Source organism: Polyodon spathula, chromosome 4 (genome assembly GCF_017654505.1).
Source record: "Polyodon spathula isolate WHYD16114869_AA chromosome 4, ASM1765450v1, whole genome shotgun sequence".
Lineage (NCBI taxonomy): Eukaryota > Metazoa > Chordata > Actinopteri > Acipenseriformes > Polyodontidae > Polyodon > Polyodon spathula.
Window position 1 is genome coordinate 86,019,472 of NC_054537.1, and position 20,403 is coordinate 86,039,874.

The following is a 20,403-nucleotide window of genomic DNA, read 5'->3' on the forward strand; positions in this document are numbered from 1 at the left end:
GACATGCAAACCTGGTAGAGACCTACCCTAAAACACTCACAGCTGTAACTGCTACCAAAGGTGGTTCTACCAAGTATTGACTCAGGGTGGTGAATACTTATCTAACCAAGACATTTCAGTTTTTTATTTTTCATTAACTGTTGTTTCACAATAAAAATTCTCTTGCCTCTTCAAAGTGTTGAGTAGGTAGTGTAAATCAAAGGAAAAATCCCATCCCATTTAAATGCATCAAGATTTCAGGTTGTAACACAACATACTGTGAAAATGTCCAAGCGGGGCGAATACTTCCTACAGGTACTGTATATATAACAAATTAATTACCTGTCACATGCGATTTCCGACTCTGTCACCAGTTTTCTGATACGAAGCCCATCTCTTCAATGTTACAATGTACCTGTTTATCCGTTACAGCCTGCAAGTTTTTTTTATTTTTTATTTACTGTGTAGTTACACAGCACTTGCATGACGAAAATGCAGCAAAAACAAAGCGAACGAGATTTTTTTTTTAAACTTATCTTTAGTTGTTTTTGTGCATTTTTATTTGCAAGTAAACTGTGACATTAGAGCCTTATCGAGCACTGTACTCTGCAATTTTGAATACTGACTGGATACTGGTTTAATTCTGGAAACTGGTTTTGTTTTTTTAATCTTTTGCTAAAATTAAATAATCAGATATGTGTCACAAAAAGTAAAAGTCAAAATTTTATAGGGTCGGATATACGAGTGCTGACAGAGTGTGTGTGTGTATGTGTACACAGAGACACAAACACATAAATACAAACACTAGAAATGTATCTACTACAGTAATGTATTACTTCATCCAACATTGCAAAAGCAAGACACTGATTTTAGAACACAATTTATTCTCTTGTAGTTACATTTTTGTTAACTGCACTACTTCTCTTTTTCTTCTTCAATGGTACCTTAAAAAAATATGTCATTTAAAAAAAAAAAAAAAAAAAAAAGTTAAAAATGGGGAATAAACTTTAATTTTTAAAGAATAAACTTAATACACCAAAATTGTTAAGTTACAAATGGAATGAGTTTGGTAGTTTCAATTTAGCAACGATCACAAAACTACGATACAATAGTCAGCAATGTCCCTGGCATTACAAAAGTAGTTTATCTTCAGTCGTAATCAATTAAATGAAAAAGTCACCTCCTTTTTGTATACACACAAGTTGTCATGTTAAACTTTAAAACGTCAGGTACTGCACTTACATCGATATCAAGGTCCGTATCAGATGAAGACTTTCTTTTCCTCTTTCTGCTGCTACAGCTGTCTTCCTGTCATGATAAAGTCAAATACCACATCAACCATGCCTGTGACCATACGTAAGTACAAGCAAATCAATGAAACATTAGCTGTATCACTTTGTAGTAGGGGTGGGCGCCAATATCGATATTTTGATATGATATCGCTATCAGTTTATCGATAATTTCCATATCATGGTATTGTGGGATTAAAAAAATAATTCTCTTACGCTCGCAGAGATGTACTTTTTTTATTGCAAATAATGCTAAAAATACAAATGCAGTATAATCAGGTGTATTTTATATTAAGATACAACAAACCCTATACATACCAATCATTGTTAGTCTAGTAGGCAAACACCACACAATGTATTAACCATTTTATTCTATTGATTGCCATTTTTCTTTTTCAAACATTCAATAAGTCAAGAAAAACAACAAAACCACAAACTGTGCCCTCTCTCGTATGCTCTACTCCCATTTTCTCTTCCCAGCCAATCCCTTAGCAGAAACTATATTCTTTTTTCAAAAAGTGCATGCATCAACTAAATAAGAAACAGGATCGTCTGTTTTAAGGGGATACACACCTCAGTGTTACATGGTCCGCGGTTTTCCCGCGGAATTGGGCTACTTCAAAAACACCACCGTGGGAAATATTAAGGAGTCACGGGTTGATAATGTAAATAGATTGGTGGTATAACTTTAACAGACTGAACTGTTTGCAGTATTGTTTGGGATACAGTACCAGTATTTCAATAAGGGGATCACGCTGTAATTCGGTTGCTGGTCTGGTATGAATGTTGATTTGGCCCTTCAGAGCTTCCGTACAAATTTGTTGATAGTGACGTGTAGATGAGCTGTACTGGGGCTTGCAGTTTCTATCAAATTTATATAAGGTATCTTTTCTTACGAAAGCTTTTGATTGATTTTCTTTTTTTTTTTAAATGCACAGGCCTACCTGTTAATAATAAGCTTGCTTTCTGTAAAAACTAATAATTGGGCTATTTTTGGGCTATTTTTTAAGTGACTTGGGCTATAAACTCTGCAGAAATCTGGCAACCCTGACACACCTGAAAAACAAACAGCACAAAAAAACACACTAAACAGGAAAATCGGCTTAAATAATTTGATACATTCTTTCATTCAGAACATGCTGGCCGGGCATACTGCTGTTCAAATTAAAAACATCAGGTAGAACACTTATGGTTCCACATTAAGTGGTACTCACCACAAGGTACCAAACGCTATCTGCATGATGCATTAAGCACTATTGGCATTATTTTGAGATATGCAGATGTGTCAATGGTTCATTGCATTTTGACCGACTTACGGATTTCCATTACGAGGGTAGATGCTGAAGTTCATCCTGATTTGAACTCGACTCTCGCCAAGATAAGCACCAACTAAGACGTAGCTTTACAGTAAACTAATGTGCTCCATCTGCATCTCCATCCATATGCGTTGCTTTCCATCTGACGATGTATATAATCTTCTGTCTGGTGTTGATTGCTGAAGTGTAATGCTGGCTCCAGGGATCAGCTCATTTTGCCTCCCCAGCGCATTAGCACACACAACAACTGCGATGTTGGCTCTGGTGATCAACCCAGTGCGGTCTCCCCAGTGCATCAGACAACCGTCTGGATTGAGCTAAGTAGGGTACATCTCTGGGGTCTTCAAGTGGGCACCTTCCGTCCTCGGTGTTTCGTTGACTAGCCCACGACACCTCAAGAGGGCTCAACAGTGATTCTGGCGTCCCAGCATCACCCCCCTCCATCCCCCACTCAGCTCAGCCCAGCTTACTTACCCGTACATCAGCATTGCTTAAAATGTCAATTATTATGTCATATTACCGATATCGAAATACATGCACAATATTGATATACAATTTTCATATCATTGCCCACCCCTACTTTATAGTCAAAAAACGTCTAAGAATACTACAAGTTTATTTTACTATTTCCAATAACTCATCAACAGGGATCCTAGTAATCCGTTTGCTGCGGAAAAACACGGATTTTCTATGCTGTCGGAGAATTTTTTATTTTAAATTTGCAAAAAACATGCAAAGCTTTTTTTGGTTGTTTATATACCAAATCAATACACTTTTCATACGTAATCATCAACACAGGCAATTTTGCTTTAAATTTAGTAAACAAACTTGTTCAATAAAACTGCTTCTGGTGAATGAGACACACTCATGTCCCATTCATGCTGAAACAGAGCTGCAGTTTACTTCAGTGTGTTTTTACTATTCAACAAGCTGTTTAAAGATGCTGAAAACAATAAAAATCACCCCTAAAGATCAGGTCAACGAGTTTGGCAATAGCCATCCAGGTGACAAAGACTAACTTAAAATAAACTAATATAAATACCATATGGCTTCAATCTGGCGCCGCAGCGTTTATTTTAAATTTATCAAAATGACTGCGGCCCTTAAATGAGGTTGCCGATTATAAGAGGGTGTCCTTTATTAATAATACTATGCTTTACAAACACTGCAATATTTTATTACAGGGCATTTTAGAAGCGGCGCTGTGAGAGACAGTGACACTTTTTCAAATGTACCCCATTCTCATACAGGAGATTTTGGTGTGAACCCAATTAACACCATAAAAACCACTGAGTGCAAATCAGGCCGGGGTATACAGAAACTGGTTTCTACATGAAGTAACTGTTCGTAAGTATTCGTAAGGAAATGGTATATGATTTTGGCCTCTTAGGTTTGCAATTTATACACTCACTTTTTATCAAATTTAAGGACTAAAATAACAAACTATTGTAATTGCTGTACATTTTTGGGTAATATAACACCTGTAAACTTAATAAATTATGTCTAACAAATTTGCCTAAGGCATCTCATGTGTGTTTCTTTATTGTCCTCAAAGACAAATTACCTTATTTTTCACTGGGTCCTTGGGTTTCTTTTTTTTCTTTTTTGAAGACTCCTAGAAGAGCAGATATATACTTTATGTAGTGCCAGTTTTTCTTTTTATGAAGCTACTTTACGAAGTACCTTGGAACAGACAGGTGCTATATTCTTGTATCAGTATATAACTAAAATGCTTTTGTATATATATTCAATACATATACATTTGAACAATTATTTTAACAGCATGTTGCATAATCTTTGCTATGTTCAGGTGCCTTAAAAAATAAATATATAATGTTTTATAAAACATGAAATATCAGGTTAACCCCATAAACTGAACAGCAACACAGTATACATACCTACATATCTAAAAAGTGCCAAATGTTGACTTTTATATAATTGGTTTACTTAATACGTTAAAGATGGAATATCAAGATGTTGTAAATAAAACAACTGATGTCAGAATTAACATCTTCTAAAAAGAAATATTATACAATATTGTTTTTTGTTATATTATGAAAAGCGACAACTTTAAACAAATAAAATTCATGCAAGGCAAAGATTAAATATTAAACAGTTCAGTCTGTCCTCACCTTACTGTCAGCATCAGATTCAGATGAAGAACCCACGGATGATTTCCTGGCAGAGCTGTGCTTCCTTTTTCTTTTCTTTTTAATGTGCTTATCTTCCTGTTAAGAAAAGGCCACAGTGCTATTAACTGCAGAATTATGACATTTTAAACAATAACTCTGACCGAAATTCTTATTGTAGAACAATACAGTATTTAGGTACCTGGACAACTTTGTTTGGATCCTTAATACAAGGGAAATGTCTAAATTCAGATCATTAAGATTAGGGTATCCTAGCATCTATTGGAAAAATATTACTGTGTCATTTAGTAAAATGTTGTAGGGCATCTACACCCTCAAATATAATTAGAAAATGTTATGGCACACATGTACTTTTAGCTAATAAGTAGTTTTTACCTCATCAGAGTCAGGGGAGCTGCTAGAAGAATCAGAACTTGATGAAGAGGAGGAAGATGAAGAATGCTTGACCAAACACAATTAAAGCAGAGCTTGTGAGATTTGAAATTCTTTCAAACATCAACAACTGAATAAAAACACACAGAAGTAACTAAATTAGTTAAGCCTTCCATCCAAACATGTTTGTGTTGCCAGTGTTCTGGGTTTTTTGTACAGTCAGAAGGACATGCATTTTTTATCAAAGCATCTATTAGCATTTCATAATTGTGCACAAAGAACTCACTAATACCATACACAGCACTCTTACCAGGACCCTGCAAAAACATTTTGGTTGCATTTGCCTGGCTAAAATGGCATCTGTGTTGACCTGTATTTGAAAGCGCTAGTACACACACTGAAAACTACTATACAACACACCATATTTCAAAATGATCACATTTTTTTTGGTATCCTATATATAAATACAATACTCCATTCTTTTTTCTTTCTAAAACTGCACAACAAGACTGCATTCATGTTTTGTTTTTATCATCTGCATGATGTTTAGTCAGCAGAAATTACTGCAGGGGAAATAAAATAAAAACACTCTTGGTTAATAATTCGATTCTTTGTATCTGTTCTTCAAGGTCCTATTGAGAGGATGCTATATGTGTTTCTGTTTGTTATATATATATATATTCTGTATGCTATATGTGTTTCGCCTCACACCGTGACAGAAATTTGGCCCTTGATATTTAAACAAGGCAATTTATCAAAGAGCATCCTATTATATCCCTATGTTGTACACAATTTTCAAATGTCTTTATAAGAGGTCACAGGCGATTGAAACCAGAATGTGCCCGTGTTATTCCAGTTATATATTTGGAAAACATTTCTCACCCTGTTTGATTTCTTCATTACTTTCCCTTTTTTCTGGAGAAGAAAAGAACACCAGGATTTATTAACAGTACCACTCTCAAGGGAATTTAGTAAGCAGGTAGGCTGTAAGTTCATTTAGCAATCTAACCTACCTCTTTAGTTTTTGAAGAGCCTTTGTTTCCCCCAAGTAACTCATCTCTGTTTTTTTTAAGCTCTTTTCTCCATTTCTAAAAAAAAAAACGCCTAGAGTACTGCAACCTTCCTACAGATGTCAGGACTGCCCAGTCCCTGACCACTTTCTGGCGCCTCCTCAAGACATACCAGACAACACCTGTAAAACTCAACTCTTCCTTTCTGGACAATATGACAATCTGCCTTTAATGCACTTTACCTTGCACTTATTTGCTCCCTATTTTACTCTATGTAATCCTGCACTTAACCCAATCTGTGGTATCTCGTATTTCACTTGCACTGATCTCTAACCCTGATGGAACTAAAAACACTGTTACCTGCTCTTGAACTGCCCAGATATCAAATAGTACTGTGTTTTGTGTCTACTGTTATTAGAACTTAAGTCATTGTATTTTGTATCTTGCTCTTAATTGTACTGTAATTCCTCATATGTATTTTTTGTACTGTAAGTCACCCCTTCCCCTCCCCCAACTAATTGCCATTAATTTGAGTGGACGTTGGGGTTTATTCTAATATAATTAAAATGCTGTGTTGTCTTTCTGATTACAAAATAATGTGTCTAATTCTTGAGATTAACATCTCATTGTCTTTATAAGGAACGGCCCAAAGTTTTTAATTGTTTTTTGAAAAGTTTTTGCATGACTTTGAAATTGTTAACGTATTTGATTGAATATGTTTCTATACCGTCTGTATCCAATACAGTATGTATTTTCCCCGTAACAATGTCTCCATTAGGGTCTTAAACTTCATCTAAATTAATAAAATCCATACTTACAATCCTGTTGTCTCTCTTCCCCATGGTAACCTAATTAACGGAAATGTAATTTGAATTAGATTATTTACATGGCTCCGTAGGTGATGTGACTGTAATAAAGCCAAGACAAGCAGCTCGCCAGTCACTGGCATAGAATGCAATATCGCCATCTGCTGGTTTTCCCTAAAATGTTTACACTCACATGAGGATGGATCACAGACAGTAATTGATTTTTACACACTTTGGAGTTTCGATCATTATTTACAACAGTATTATCAATCAAACAATCTTTATTTATATAGCGCCTTTCATAGTGGCCCACCATCACAAAGCGCTTTACAAGGTGCAGTAACAACAAGAAAATCCATAATACTTTAAATACAGAGAAATGCATAATACATGATACAGTAATAAAAAAAAAAAAGCATGATACATTAAATAGTAGCATAATACATGAAACAGTACATAAAAACAATGGAAAGTGCATAATACATGATAGTAGCATAACACATGAAATAGTAATAGCAGCACAGCAGCTAATAGTAGATATCAGGCTAAAAGAGCATGGAAAGCAAGAGAGAACAGGTGGGTCGTGAGGATTGATTTAAAGCGAGCGACGGTAGGAGCATCACACACCAAAGCTGGAAGAGAGTTCCAAAGAGTCGGAGCCATGAAGCTAAATGAGTGTTCTCAAAGTGTGGTGCACTTTTGCCTGGGGATAACAAGCAAGTCAGAGTCGGAGGACCTCAGCTTGCAGGCAGGGACATAACGAGTCAGCAGGTTGAGGAGGTACTCAGGACCTGTGTGATGAAGGGCATTGCGAGCAGAAGAGTTTTGAAAATAATCCTGAATGGTAGAAGGAACATTTGACCAAGGAGGAGATGTGGGCATCAAAGGAGAGGTTGCTGTCAAGGAGTAAACCAAAGTTTCGTACTGTGGGTGAAGGCAGCAACAAACAGTTTCTGAGGTTCATGGCAGCCATATTGAGATTCTTAAGTTGAGTTTTAGATCCTACTAGAAGGAGTTCAGATTTGCTAGTGTTCATCTGAATAAAATTGGCAGACATCCAGGCCTCGATGTCTTGAACGCAAGCCGAGAGCCGGACCATGGCAGAGAGACTACCAGGGTTGAGTTTTAAGTAGAGCTGGGTATTGTTCCTATAGGAGTGAAACAAGAGGCTGTGTTGGCGGATGATGTGTCCCAAGGGAAGCATGTAGATATTGAAGAGAAGAGGCCCAAGAACAGATCCTTGGGGGACACCACAAGTGACTGGCTTTGCAACGCCACTGCGTCCAGCATAGAAAATAATGACTTTGATTGTATTTCTCTAAACAGCGGTGAATAAAAATATTGTCTCTCTTGAGCTCTATAATAATACTGGGGGTGTTTTACCTAAGGCTTGTTTTAATGACCCCCTTAGTAACATTATTATAAGTGGGAGCTGCAGAAGACTAACACCGTCAGAATGGCCAAAGATTACAAGGTACATAATGGATACAACAACTGTCTTGGTTTCCACTAAGAACAGACCATAGGGTGGGATCATCTTTCTAATCCCATGGTGGAAGTTGTACTCTGTAGACCATCTCCCCCGGCCGTCCCAGGACTCGGCAGGTTCATATCCAGGCACTGTCCAGCTTGTGGGCTTAGACCCAGACCAGTTCTCCGGAAAGAAAGTGTTCTGTGTGAGAAGAAATGGTTTTCTCTGTTGTAGTTTTTTTTTTTTTTACAGAAATATTAACACGGCTGTTGGGCTCAGCTGTCCTGCGATGAACAAAGAAGCACACGCTGAGTCAATCTGCTTGCAGCTTTTCCCACGGGGTCTCTATTCCACATTAAGATCTGCTTGCAGATTTAGTGTGAAGACTGTTAGAGCTCTAGCAGTAGGCTTTCCTTGGTTTTTGATCTGTTGGTTAGCCAAAAAGCGTTATAGGTGGGCATCCCTAAATTGCTCCTGTGGTAACTGTAAGTCCAAGACTTTCTACGATTCCCGCCTGTACTGTTGTACAAGGAACGAGATTACCCTTCCGATTCACTAGCAGTTGCTGGGCTCAGCTCTGCTTCGGGTTTGATTGCTTGCAGTCCTTCCCCCAATATTTCGTTACCGCTCTGGTTTCCGCTTGCAGTACCATTGCGAGGGCTGTCATGGTGATAGCAGGCTTCATCTAGTCTAGGGCTATGTTGTGTTAAGCCAGAAGATATACAGGTGGGCATCACCAGGCAGCAGGTAGGAACCTGGCTGCGCTAGTAGCTGCAAATCGTCAGCTCTGGCTGTCTCAGACAGGCACCATTGCTGGATGCTTCCATTATTCCAGGACACACTTTTGGTCCTGCAGTAGGTGAAATTCTGCAGCACTCTCATTGGGCACGTGAGTCTACTAAGGAACTGGTGCACCTGATAACAAAGAGGCCGCCTCCAGTATGTAGACAGGGAGTCACCTGGAGTACTGGTGTCAATGCACCTTGGACACCTGGGTGCTCAATACTGTACAGACCGGCTATTCTCTGTTATTCAGACACGGTCCCCCTGCATATCGGGGTGTGACTACAATGTTAGTCACGGATCCAAGAGACACATTGGTATTGTCACAATAGGTGACAGCCCTGCTGCTGAAACTGGCTATTTGCACAGTTCATCCTCTTTACTTAGAAGAAGGTTTTTACTCCAGGTACTTCCTGGTGTCCAAACGGGACGGTGGCCTCAGATCAATCCTCGATCTCAGACAGGTCAATCCATATCTGAGTCGATGGAGGTTCAAAATGTTAACCATGCAGCAGCTGTTGCAATCAATAAGGCCAGGCGATTGGTTCACTACGGTGAATTTAAAAGACACCTATTTCCACATCCACATAAGAGCAGGGCACAGGAAGTATCTCAGGTTCGCTTTCCAGGGGAGAGCGTAAGAGTTTCAGGTGTTGCCATTTGGCCTCTCTTTAGCCTAGATTAACACCCATGAGGTAATGGTTACATTTCTTTTTCAGGGAACCAGAGTTATGAAAGTAACCTAATGTTTTCATCACTGCTGTTTAAATTCCCTTCCCTGGAAACACTGTCCACCGAAAGCAATTATCTGGAGAAAAGGAGAAAACTTGCTATGTTTCTGCCAAAACTCATTGGGTTTGTTTTGTTAACATTTACAGACAGCCAACTATGGTTTGAACCAAGAGTGAATGTTATTAAATAAGTTGGATAACTCATAACTTAGGTCACCGATACACTTTTAGTAAATTATGATATAGTCTGCATCATTGTTCTGAATACTTCCAACATGTTGGTACAACTAGGTTTACACACAAGAAGAAATAAATACAACCCAATACAGAAAATGTCTTGACATCTTGTCTCGTCTCTATTTTTAGGCATGTATAGATTTAAAACTGCTATGACCAAATTAATTGATAGGGCTTGTAAAAGCAGGTATGGAGTATGCAATGGTCTACTTGGTTAAACATTTTGGAAATGTTGATGTTGGCAGCGCCTCACAAGAGCCATACGTTTTTTTTTTTTTTCCATAGGGTCACAGAACACCATGAAATATTTTCAAGAAACACAATACTTTACCTTTGCTGTAGCCTTTGTGGGCAGGCACATGAACTGGATAAACTATAATGCTCATAAGAAAAAGTGGTATGAAAATAAAAGGCATTCTCCAATACAGTATTTCATCTACATTTTTGTAATATAAAACTTCCTAGCGTTCCTGTTTGTCTAGTTTCACTCGAAATGTATACCTCTCTATTTACAGACACCACTTGGTAACTAGGTCATATCCCGCTTAAATTAGTATTAACCTTGGAACTCCTTACCTAAGATCCAAGAGTAGTGTGAATGGGGTCTATGAAAGCAACTGATCGTGTGTGTTCTATATGAATATCTGTTATTTCTGCTCAGGTCTTTGGTTTCCATCCTTGTCATCCATTACTATTGAACACTTAAAACTGCTAAGTTTAGAATTACTAACAAAAACTATTCAATGACAAACATTTCCAGTCTTTCTCAATGTCTTCAATCCCTTATTAATTTTTTTCTCAAAGAACATTTGTGTTGTACTGTGAGCTGAAGCCCACAAGTGAAGCAATGTTCACTGAAGTCTGTGCGTCACTTATGCATCCCCACCTCACTTCTTCACGGAGCCTTTCCAGGAGAAATTCCTGCTGGAATTGTGGCAAATCATCACTATTAGGAAAAGTACAGTATCCCTTTATCTTAATTGATTAAATAAACACAAATGAAAAAACATTCCAACTTTTTACACACTGAAAAATTTATTTTATAAAAATAAAATTGTAAAGCAGTTAGAGCTAAAAGACACACAAGCACAAAATGTAGAACAAATTCATTCAATAAAAGCAGCTTTATCATTGGTAGCATGTTTTACCAATTCTTGTTTTTCTGATCAGCAAATGGTATAGACCAGAACAGGACATAAATTAGCAGCGAACAACTTAAGAATTGCTAATAAAAACAACAAAAAAGAAACGATGCTATAATAATGAATTATTTTTCCAAACTATCATAGAAACATTTGGCAGCTGAAGTTAAGCATTACACATAAAACATGAGCATCTGGAGACCACACCGATTATTATAAAAAGCAGACAGTGTGCAAATGAAGTATTATTGAGATAGGAAAGTCCTGGCACTTATATAATGGCCCGCGTGGTTCATATAAATTGTTACAAAACATCTTGTATTTGTCTTTCAAGGATTTATTTAAAAAAGAAAAAAATAAACTTAGGAAGAAGATATGAAAAATTATGCCTTATTGTACATACTTAATTATATACCAGCACAAACTATTGTAAAGTGTAAGAACTGTGTGCTTTATAAATGTCCACTATATGCTCCATAAACATCTGGAAAAAATGCTGTGCTGTTCTTCCACTGTAATAATATAAATGAATGATGTTTTGGAAATATATAGTTTTAAATTACAACACGTTCGATGATGCACCGAATGAAGAGGAAAACAATCAGAAGAGAATATTCTGCTGCACAACCCCCACCTCATTGTTTACTACACCCGAGAGCGTAGTGTACATTATGTCCTTAATTGGTGTTTAAAAAACTGCTAAGGAATTAACATTGCTGTGTATTTTTCCATAGCAACTAAATTTCAGCTTTACAGACACACTGCCAGACAGTTTTTACCACTTGGTAACTAAGTCATATCCCGCTTACTGTACTCATATAGTATACAACATTATACAGTTCAAGATTTAAAACTCTATACAGTACTACTGGTATGACACGTGCAGTTGTGGAATCCTTGGCAGTGATGGCACCATTTAGACCACAATCTGTTATTATTTTGGATTTAGTTTCAAGTGCAAAGATATACAGTAAAAGTATGTGCTGTAGCAACAGCTCCGGTTGGCTTATATCATTGATGTTTGGAAAAAACAATCAACATTTAGATTTAAATGGAAAAACCTACTGGAGAATCCAAGCATACATGTATAAGTCAGAACCACTACACCAATAGCATGTCTCAGTGCAGTGACCTCTATTTGAATACTAGAAAGCAGAACCCGACAGCAAAATGCCAATATACAGTTCTTCTGTCAAGCACAGTAATGCTGATTGTATTTTATAGATCCGTGACACAGAATGCTAAATGCATGCATTTCAGTAAAATGAAAGGCTGTGAATCAGATTGTAGGTACGTTTGTAGGTAACTAATAAAACCCGTGACCTTTCTTCTGTGTGGAATTCAGAAGATTAGGCAAATCATATTCCAATATTGATAACTCTAATGGGTTTCAAGAATAAGAAATAAGTATTGAAACAGTACTGTTAACAGTGAAGGAAAATGGTTTCCTCACTAGAGAATGAAAAACAAACAATATTAACCTAATATGTTACCATTTTTCTTGAATTAAGACTTTTGCTAAATGAATAAAGTGGATGTTTGTATCTAAATATTTCTGCCTCTCTAACCACCTTCTGGATCAAATTAAAAACATCTAAAAATTATGGATAAATGCATATTAAAATACATTCAACCAAAATTTGCATCACTGAGTACAATTTTACACAGAGACGGTGATACATTTTAGCAACAAAGAAAACCCCCTTTTCAGGGCTAGTTACAACTGGTATCTCTTTAACTTAAGTTGCTATGGAAACACCATCATGTCACCTGTCACATTACACTTTAACTCCTCTTTCAGCCATGGCTCTTGTACATACACCCTTCTCTTGTTTTCTTCATACAGTTAATTAAAAGTCTTAAACGTCATACTGCTACTGCAGTAATTAATAAATGTGTCAGTCTGTGTGGGGAGGGGGTGCTATATAAATGTGGCATCCAAATATGTACGTTGTCAAATAAATAGTTCCCTTCCCAAGTCAGTAATAAAACACCTCCCCTTAAAAACAGGTTACAATACTGTATAACCTTTCCAACCATCTGATCTGTTTAGTAATTATGTATCTACACCAAAACAAATGATTTCAATCTGAATTAGCGTTTTATTTAACCTAGCCTGGTGTTCCATGGGTGAGATCAATGGTGAAATACCTTCCATTGCATATTAATAAATGTCTGTTCATTTATAAAAATTTTTTTTAAAAAAAATCATGAAATAGCACTCCTTATTCCTAAGCTTTGCGGACTAAAATAGACCTGATCCAAGGCACCATATTTATTCTCTGCAATATAAACACAAGCTTCATGACACCCACAAGGCAGTCAAACAATGAAACATTCCTTATAGCATGACATCTACTTCTGTATAGGGAAATCACCACATTGAAATCAGCATTTCATATGTGCCATGTAGGCTTGAGCTTTGCGATATGTATTATTAATAATAAATTCAAGTTAGATAATAAGGCTAGACAACAAACCGTGTTAATAACCAACAATACATAGCTACAGAGTATTCAGCTCTCTGTTAAGCTCCTATAGAGCATGATAATTGTAATTGTTAATGTTTTTATTTTATATTAATGAAGTACCACCATATTGTTCCAACATCTTTGGATACCTGCACCACTGGAAGGGAGTGGTCAGCATCCCTTACAAATGAGTCTATACTCAATTTATCAGCATGTCATTTTACTAATAAAAAAATGAAGCAAATACATTTATCAAACCAATAGCAAGATGTTTCTTAGATTATGAACTAGAGCAATTTAAAGTGAAAGGCCACTTGTTTTCTAAAATGCATAATGCTGCCTAATGTATGATTCAATTGCTAAGAAACCATCCATAATGGTGAACATACTGTATTAAAAACAATTGCTGTCACCAATATGATCGTTGTAATTCCAATTAAATGTGGATATAGGTTAAGGTGTATTTATAAATGAACTACTTTTATCAGCTACAAATAAGGTTCATTCCTAAACTCTCTCTTTTGACATTCTGCTTGCACTGCTAAGAGACCATGGTCCAAAGTATAATAATCTTACGATTAGAAAAGATTATTACATTTTTGAACGGCAAGGAAGACCATGGAAACGTTCGAATGAAGACGTGGATTAACCAGAGTATGCTGCTGCTAAGCAGGGCAGGCCAGGTGACAGCTTCTCCCGCTCCTCCTGCATTGTCTCTATTCCACATGGACTGTTGAGGAGTCCTGCACTAAGAGAATACAAGAGAACGTGAAAGAAACGACAATTAACGAAACGACAATTTTTGTTGCTTCAGTGCAAAATTTGCCCCATGTTTTTATGAAAGGGAAACAAAAACAAAACAAAACAAAAAAACTGCCTAAAGTTTCTTAACTGTAATTGTTGGTTATTTATTTTCTAAAACAGGTATTTTCCTGCCTTCAGCATATAAATGTGTTCACACAGAACTTTAACTTCAGGAGTTTTTGTAAACCTCCACATTCAAAGACCTCTTTAGAAGCCGTCAAGAAAGATTTAAAGAAACCGAACTGTAATTTCTTAACACAGGCTTACGTCAAGATTGTAAATTTGACAGATCATTCTGCTAACATTTAAATTCTAGTAAGAAACTTTCCTTAATCTGGATGTTTGAACTGTTCATAGTCTATAAATAAATATATATATATATATATATATATATATATATATATATATATATATATATATTCCTGTAGACATCTGGAAGGGTTTACTTGGCATCTCCCTCTTCATTAGCAGTCTAAAATGCTAAACACATAAGCAGCACATATATTTGCTGCAACTTTTATAGAACAAAGATAGCTGCAAAACTACGTGGCAGCAGAGCACCCTTTCCATCATCTCTACATTGATAGGATAAATATATATCTATACATAGCTGATTTAAAAAATATTTACGTGATATAAACATCATATACCATTGTTTAATATAAAATGATATGTATCAGGGTGTGTATGTTATTTTGGTAAATCTATTACCTAAGTATGTGTTACGGTAAAAGTTTGACTCTGGTAAATCTCAAGTTTTACCGGTAATGGTCAACATTTACCAAGTGAGGTGGTAAATGTCTGAAATTATGAAGAAATATATGGCTTTTTGGACATTTACCAGTCAATCTTATGATATACCTACGCTCATTGGTAAAGTCACTGCTTGAGATTATTCTTGAGATTTACCAGTAAACATCTGACTAGTTTAATCGTGTTTATTTTGGATATTTACCAGTAAATCTTACGATATGTCAATATTCTAACTTTTTCACTTCTAGCTGTGAATAACTTTTACAATAATTCTTATTTCCAATATCATTTGCACATTGAAATTAGATTTGTGATTTTCAATAAAACAAAAAGCATGTACAGTATCCTTTTACCTTAAACTACAAAATATCTTAAAAACAGTTATAACATGGTCCATTGTCTCAAACATTCTAATTCCCATTCAAATATATAAGGAAGCACATATTCGTTTCTGGTTGCAATGGTTCTTAAAAGCCACAAGATGGCAGGCTTGATTTTAAACACTGTACTTTAGTTTGTAGGTTGATTTGTGTGTAACAGCTTACTGTATTATACCCCCCCCCCCCCCCCCCCCCCCCCCCCCCCCCCCCCGCCAAAAAGAAAAAACCCACAAAAACATTACCGTAGAATAAACATTCTAAGAACAGGTTTCAAAAAAGGTTTAGCAGCGGCATTGACTAAAAAAAAAATAAACTAAAGAAACAAACAAAAACAAGCCCTGGCAGGGTACAGGCAGTGACCGTGTTTGAAGTTTGGCAGTAATCTTCAAGACAGAAAGGCAGTAGGTGTGCTGAGCAGCTTCTGTATCTCCAGCACTCTTCCAGTTACACATGTGGAGCTGCAACGATCCTTGCATTGTTCATAAGAAGGTAAACAATTTAGAAAAATGCTTGTATCCCAAGAAAATACAGAAGTTATTCTTAAAGCAGCATGGTGTTGTGGCAAATATTTTTTTCTTCTTTTTTTAATTTATTTTAAGTACCAAGAAATAAGTAACCAAAGGGCAAAGTTTGAGTTTTAAAACCTCCAGCAAACCAGATGCTCCTTCAAGCTTTAATATCTTCCAACAGGCCGTGTTCATGCTGCATTCTCCTCTGTGGTCGTCTGGCCTGCAGAGATGTGCGAGTCCATGCTCTGATTGTACCGCTCAAGGTCCTGGAAGTATGGATGTGATAAAGAACTATACGCCGATATTCTCTTTGTTGGATTGAATGTCAGAAATTGCTGGTTAAAGAAAGAGAACATGAGAAGGGTTTAAAGCTTTATTATTATTATTATTATTATTATTATTATTACATGTGTCAAAAGTCTATAATCACTTGAAATTCCCTCAACTGTATTGCTTTAAATAGAGGGAACTTTTAAATGTACATTTGTTTCTAAAGGAAACTTTTAAAGCATGCACACTTGTTTCCATAGGGAACTTTTAAAGCATGCACACTTGTTTCCAACGGTTTTGCCCACTTGGTGAGAAGGAGGCATACACTTAACACCATCATATGTGGAGAAATACAAAATGTTAAACTACAGCAGTTATGCTTGACGTAAATTGATATATGAATATATAGAGGTTGAAACTTAACCAGGGCTATGCATTTTTTTCCCCACACAGAAAACAGAACTAAAACTATGAAATATGTCTTGGGGGGAGTTTCCTGGGAAACACAATATAACACATACTGTAAATACAAAGTGATACCAGGGATTAAAGAAGGACCCCTTTTGACAGGTCTTGAAAAGCAGGCAAGCAAGTTGTGTTACAATACCAGACAAGACTTACAAGCAGCAGGTCTTTTCCCAGGTCCTCTATGTCTGGTACAAAATCCCCAATGGGCTTTGAAGGTCTCAGAGAAAAAGCACTCCTTGGAAGGGACACATCATCTGGCCAGTCCCCTTCTTCTGGTACACCGATGACACTGTATGCAAAACATAGAACATATATGCATATACTAAAAGAGTCTCAGTACATTCAATGACTAGCACGTGGAGTAAAAGTAGGCCTTGCCTATGTGACCTACTGTAACTTGTGCAATATGCATATTCCTCTTAATGGGAACTTCAAGCACTGACACTCAGTCAAGTTTCAGTTCACTTATTTTTAAATACATCTGACATTATCTTTGGGCATAGCGTTTGATACCATAATTGTCAAGACTTATGGGGGCCTAGCTGTAGACCGGCCTAAGCTGCTCCTGCATTGTTTTATGCCTTCACATTCAGTAGATAAAAAGGTACTTACTCAAAGATTTTTCCCAGTTGGTCAACATCTGAATTCCCCCGGAAAAGAGGCCTACAAATAAACATACATGAACAAAATGTTTGAAAGAAAGTCCATTTACCATGGAAACAAAACTGCTATTCAGAATCATTCTGGGAGATGTATGGGTTCAAGTCAAGAGTTGCTGCTTTTTATTATGTCAGGTTTGTTCTTTAAAATAGGCATTGCAGGGTAGTTACAGAAACATATACAGGTTCTGTCTGGGTAAAAGAGTGTCCTCTTCAATAAGCATCTACTACTGCAGATGGTAAAAGCCAACCAAGCTTACAGAGAGAATTACTATTCCATTTTTACCCTGACTTCACTCTATTTTATGGGTATCTGTCTAAGTTCAAGTAGTTTTGTGTGCAATTTGTCAACACATAAGACCTTTAGCTAGCCGCCTAGAGGAAGGGCGGTCCGTCTAGCCACTGATTCTCAGAGGTTTTATTTCCACTACTTACTTGACTAGGGGGGTTTGATTTTCCTCTCCTGAGTGCTAACGGATCACGCTGGCACCAAAGCAAGCCAGCATAGGTGGGCCGAATGGCCTTTTCTTGTTCTGGAATTTCTTATGTTCTTAGATAAATAATTTATGTTTAGAAATTATATGTAAAGATCAGCAAATACTGTACCAGTAGAAACTAAAAAAGCAGCTTTGAAAGAAAGTGTGTACTTTTGGTGAAGGATTCTGCGATTGATTTCATTCCAATAAATCAAGCCTTCCTTGAAAAGACAGTGTGGCCTAGCGGTTAGAGCAGAGGACAAGATGTACATAGCGGGGTTCTTCCTGCTCAATAATTTCTTTGAAATGTCTTGTAATGATCGATGGCTCCTTTACCTTGTGGTTAAAAACCTCAGTGGAAACCACGCGCAGCTGAGGCATGCACTCAGCATGCTGTTGTGTTCTCTGCTCAGGATAGAAAATATGCTTTGCTTTTGTGCCATGAACCAGAAAGAACCAGCAGCCTACCTAGGATTTGACATTTTTTGGATCAAGCAGTACAGCACTAGGTTTGAAAAAAAACTTGATGAAATTTGTTGAGATGTGTTACAACTGTTTTAGATATGTAGAAATTTTACAAATGCAGAGGAGGCCATTCGGCCCATCTTGCTTGTTTGGTTGTTAGTAGCTTATTGACTCCAGAATCTCATCAAGCAGCTTCTTGAAGGATCCCAGGGTGTCAGCTTCAACAACATTACTGGGGAGTTGATTCCAGACTCCCACAATTCTCTGTGTAAAAATGTGCCTCCCATTTTCTGTTCTGAATGCTCCTTTATCTAATCTCCATTTGTGACCCCTGGTCCTTGTTTCTTTTTTCAGGTTAAAAAAGTCCCCTGGATCATGTACATACTCTGTTGTATAAACAGAACCTCACATAAGCTGTACTGTGACGTTCCAGATCAATCTGGTTTGATCAATCTGGAGTCACTGCAGCAGAAACCAATTTTTGGTGACCCTCCCAGTCATTCTGCTTTTAACAGTAAATTTAGGGTTTGCAAATGAAAAAATTGAAAAAATCTTCTTCAGTTGCTGAACCAGACCAGTGTGCTGGTACATGGTGGAACAAACTGCCCATTAAAACCCTCTGCATGTACATTATTGTAAATGGGACACAAGTAAAATAAAACATTTCAGTTTTCAAATTTTGTTAATCATTATGTTACAAGTTGTTGTTTTGCTTAGTACTATACTATATTCAAATGTATATTTTCTGAAGTGTAAAAGTTTGTTGCAATTGAAAAGGTTTTGCTTTTTTTTTGTCTTATTAGTACTCATCTGAACAGCTTTCCTAGTTAAGTCACATAGGGCTAGAGTGCTTGTGGCACAATTTGGATCACATCCCAGACCTTCCTTTTTTATTGCAGACACAACTGAAATAATGTGGAAGCCGACTTTATATCTTAAGGCTTAGCCAAACCCGTTTGTTATTTAAATTCACCTTAAACGGTATCATGACAAAACAAGTATGATACTTGAAAGTTACTGAAGAGGAATTTTCCCACAGCTGCTCCCTTGGGCTTAATTAGTAGCTACAGCCAAGGTTTACATTCTTTTGGAAATGCAAATCTACAGTGCAATGTGACCTTCCACTGTACTTTGCTATCCCAACACAATGAAGCATTAAACTGGAGCATTTATGCAGCCAGCTTACTTGTATGTGGCAAAGTTAACGTCCTGCATACTGAATGCTGACCCTCCAAACTGGGGTGGAGAACTGTCAGGCTGTGAGAAAGCAGTCTAATAAAATGATGTCATTATTGATTGTATCAGACTATATTTACTCTGAAACCCTAAAAAAGCATTATGTAGTGTTGTTTTTATTAGAGGTTCCTTCATGTTAATTCTGTTCAAAGGCATTTTAAGAATATGATATACGGGTGATTCAGAAAGGCACTGGATAAAATGGGGATAACACAGAAGTTACAGATACTGTTCAGACTTGTCCACTTGTCTAGTGACTTTCCAATCACAAAACTGAAAAGTTGTATTGCAGTGCAGCTCCAACAGCTTTGTAAAATGACTGCCACAAGACGCTTCCATTTTTTATACAATATTCATGACCCAGAGAACCAAGGAATATCGAGTATGAAGCTACTACTTAAAGTATTAAAGTCTTTGTCAATGACAATTATATATAAGCCGGTTTACATACAATTACATGGTGCTGGTTGGCTGCTTTCCTGTTTACAAGGAACTGTGAAATAGGAGGAGAATTACCACGGCAAAATAAATATATATGTGTGCCTAATGATATAAAAAAATTGCAGTCAATAACAAAAAATGATTCTTGGCAAGTACATGCACAACATTGTCCCATTAAGTCAACA

At 36.8% G+C, this 20,403-nt stretch overlaps 2 protein-coding genes across 5 annotated transcripts in view; both read right to left on the reverse strand.

The window, feature by feature from the left end:
- Window positions 1-716: 716 nt before the first annotated feature.
- Window positions 717-7,018, reverse strand: fam133b (family with sequence similarity 133 member B). The gene is made up of 6 exons (XM_041246666.1): window positions 6,935-7,018; window positions 5,110-5,175; window positions 4,717-4,812; window positions 4,149-4,199; window positions 1,222-1,287; window positions 717-923 (listed from the first exon to the last, which is right to left on the reverse strand). Exons 1-6 carry the CDS (start codon window positions 6,956-6,958, stop codon window positions 861-863), a joined length of 366 nt encoding a protein of 121 aa, XP_041102600.1. The 5' UTR covers window positions 6,959-7,018; the 3' UTR covers window positions 717-860.
- Window positions 7,019-15,930: 8,912 nt separating this feature from the next.
- The window catches only part of LOC121315026 (cyclin-dependent kinase 6-like), a 62,350-nt gene continuing 57,877 nt past the window's right edge, over window positions 15,931-20,403 (reverse strand). For all 4 annotated transcript variants that reach the window (XM_041248887.1, XM_041248885.1, XM_041248886.1 and 1 more), the window contains exons 6-8: window positions 17,554-17,604; window positions 17,095-17,230; window positions 15,931-16,538 (exon numbers count right to left, since the gene is read on the reverse strand). In XM_041248887.1, the coding sequence (XP_041104821.1) occupies window positions 16,392-16,538; window positions 17,095-17,230; window positions 17,554-17,604 (334 nt within the window). In that variant the 3' untranslated portion in view covers window positions 15,931-16,391. The remainder of the gene's footprint in view (window positions 16,539-17,094; window positions 17,231-17,553; window positions 17,605-20,403) is intronic.

Excerpts from the sequence above, each read along its gene's own strand:
- fam133b (XM_041246666.1), bottom strand. The coding sequence starts at position 6,958 with ATGGGGAAGAGAGACAACAGGATT. Across the intron at positions 4,813-5,109 it reads GCTCCCCTGACTCTGATGAG|GAAGATAAGCACATTAAAAA; the intron begins GTAAAAACTACT and ends TTTTCTTAACAG. Across the intron at positions 1,288-4,148 it reads AGGACCCAGTGAAAAATAAG|GAAGACAGCTGTAGCAGCAG; the intron begins GTAATTTGTCTT and ends TTATCATGACAG.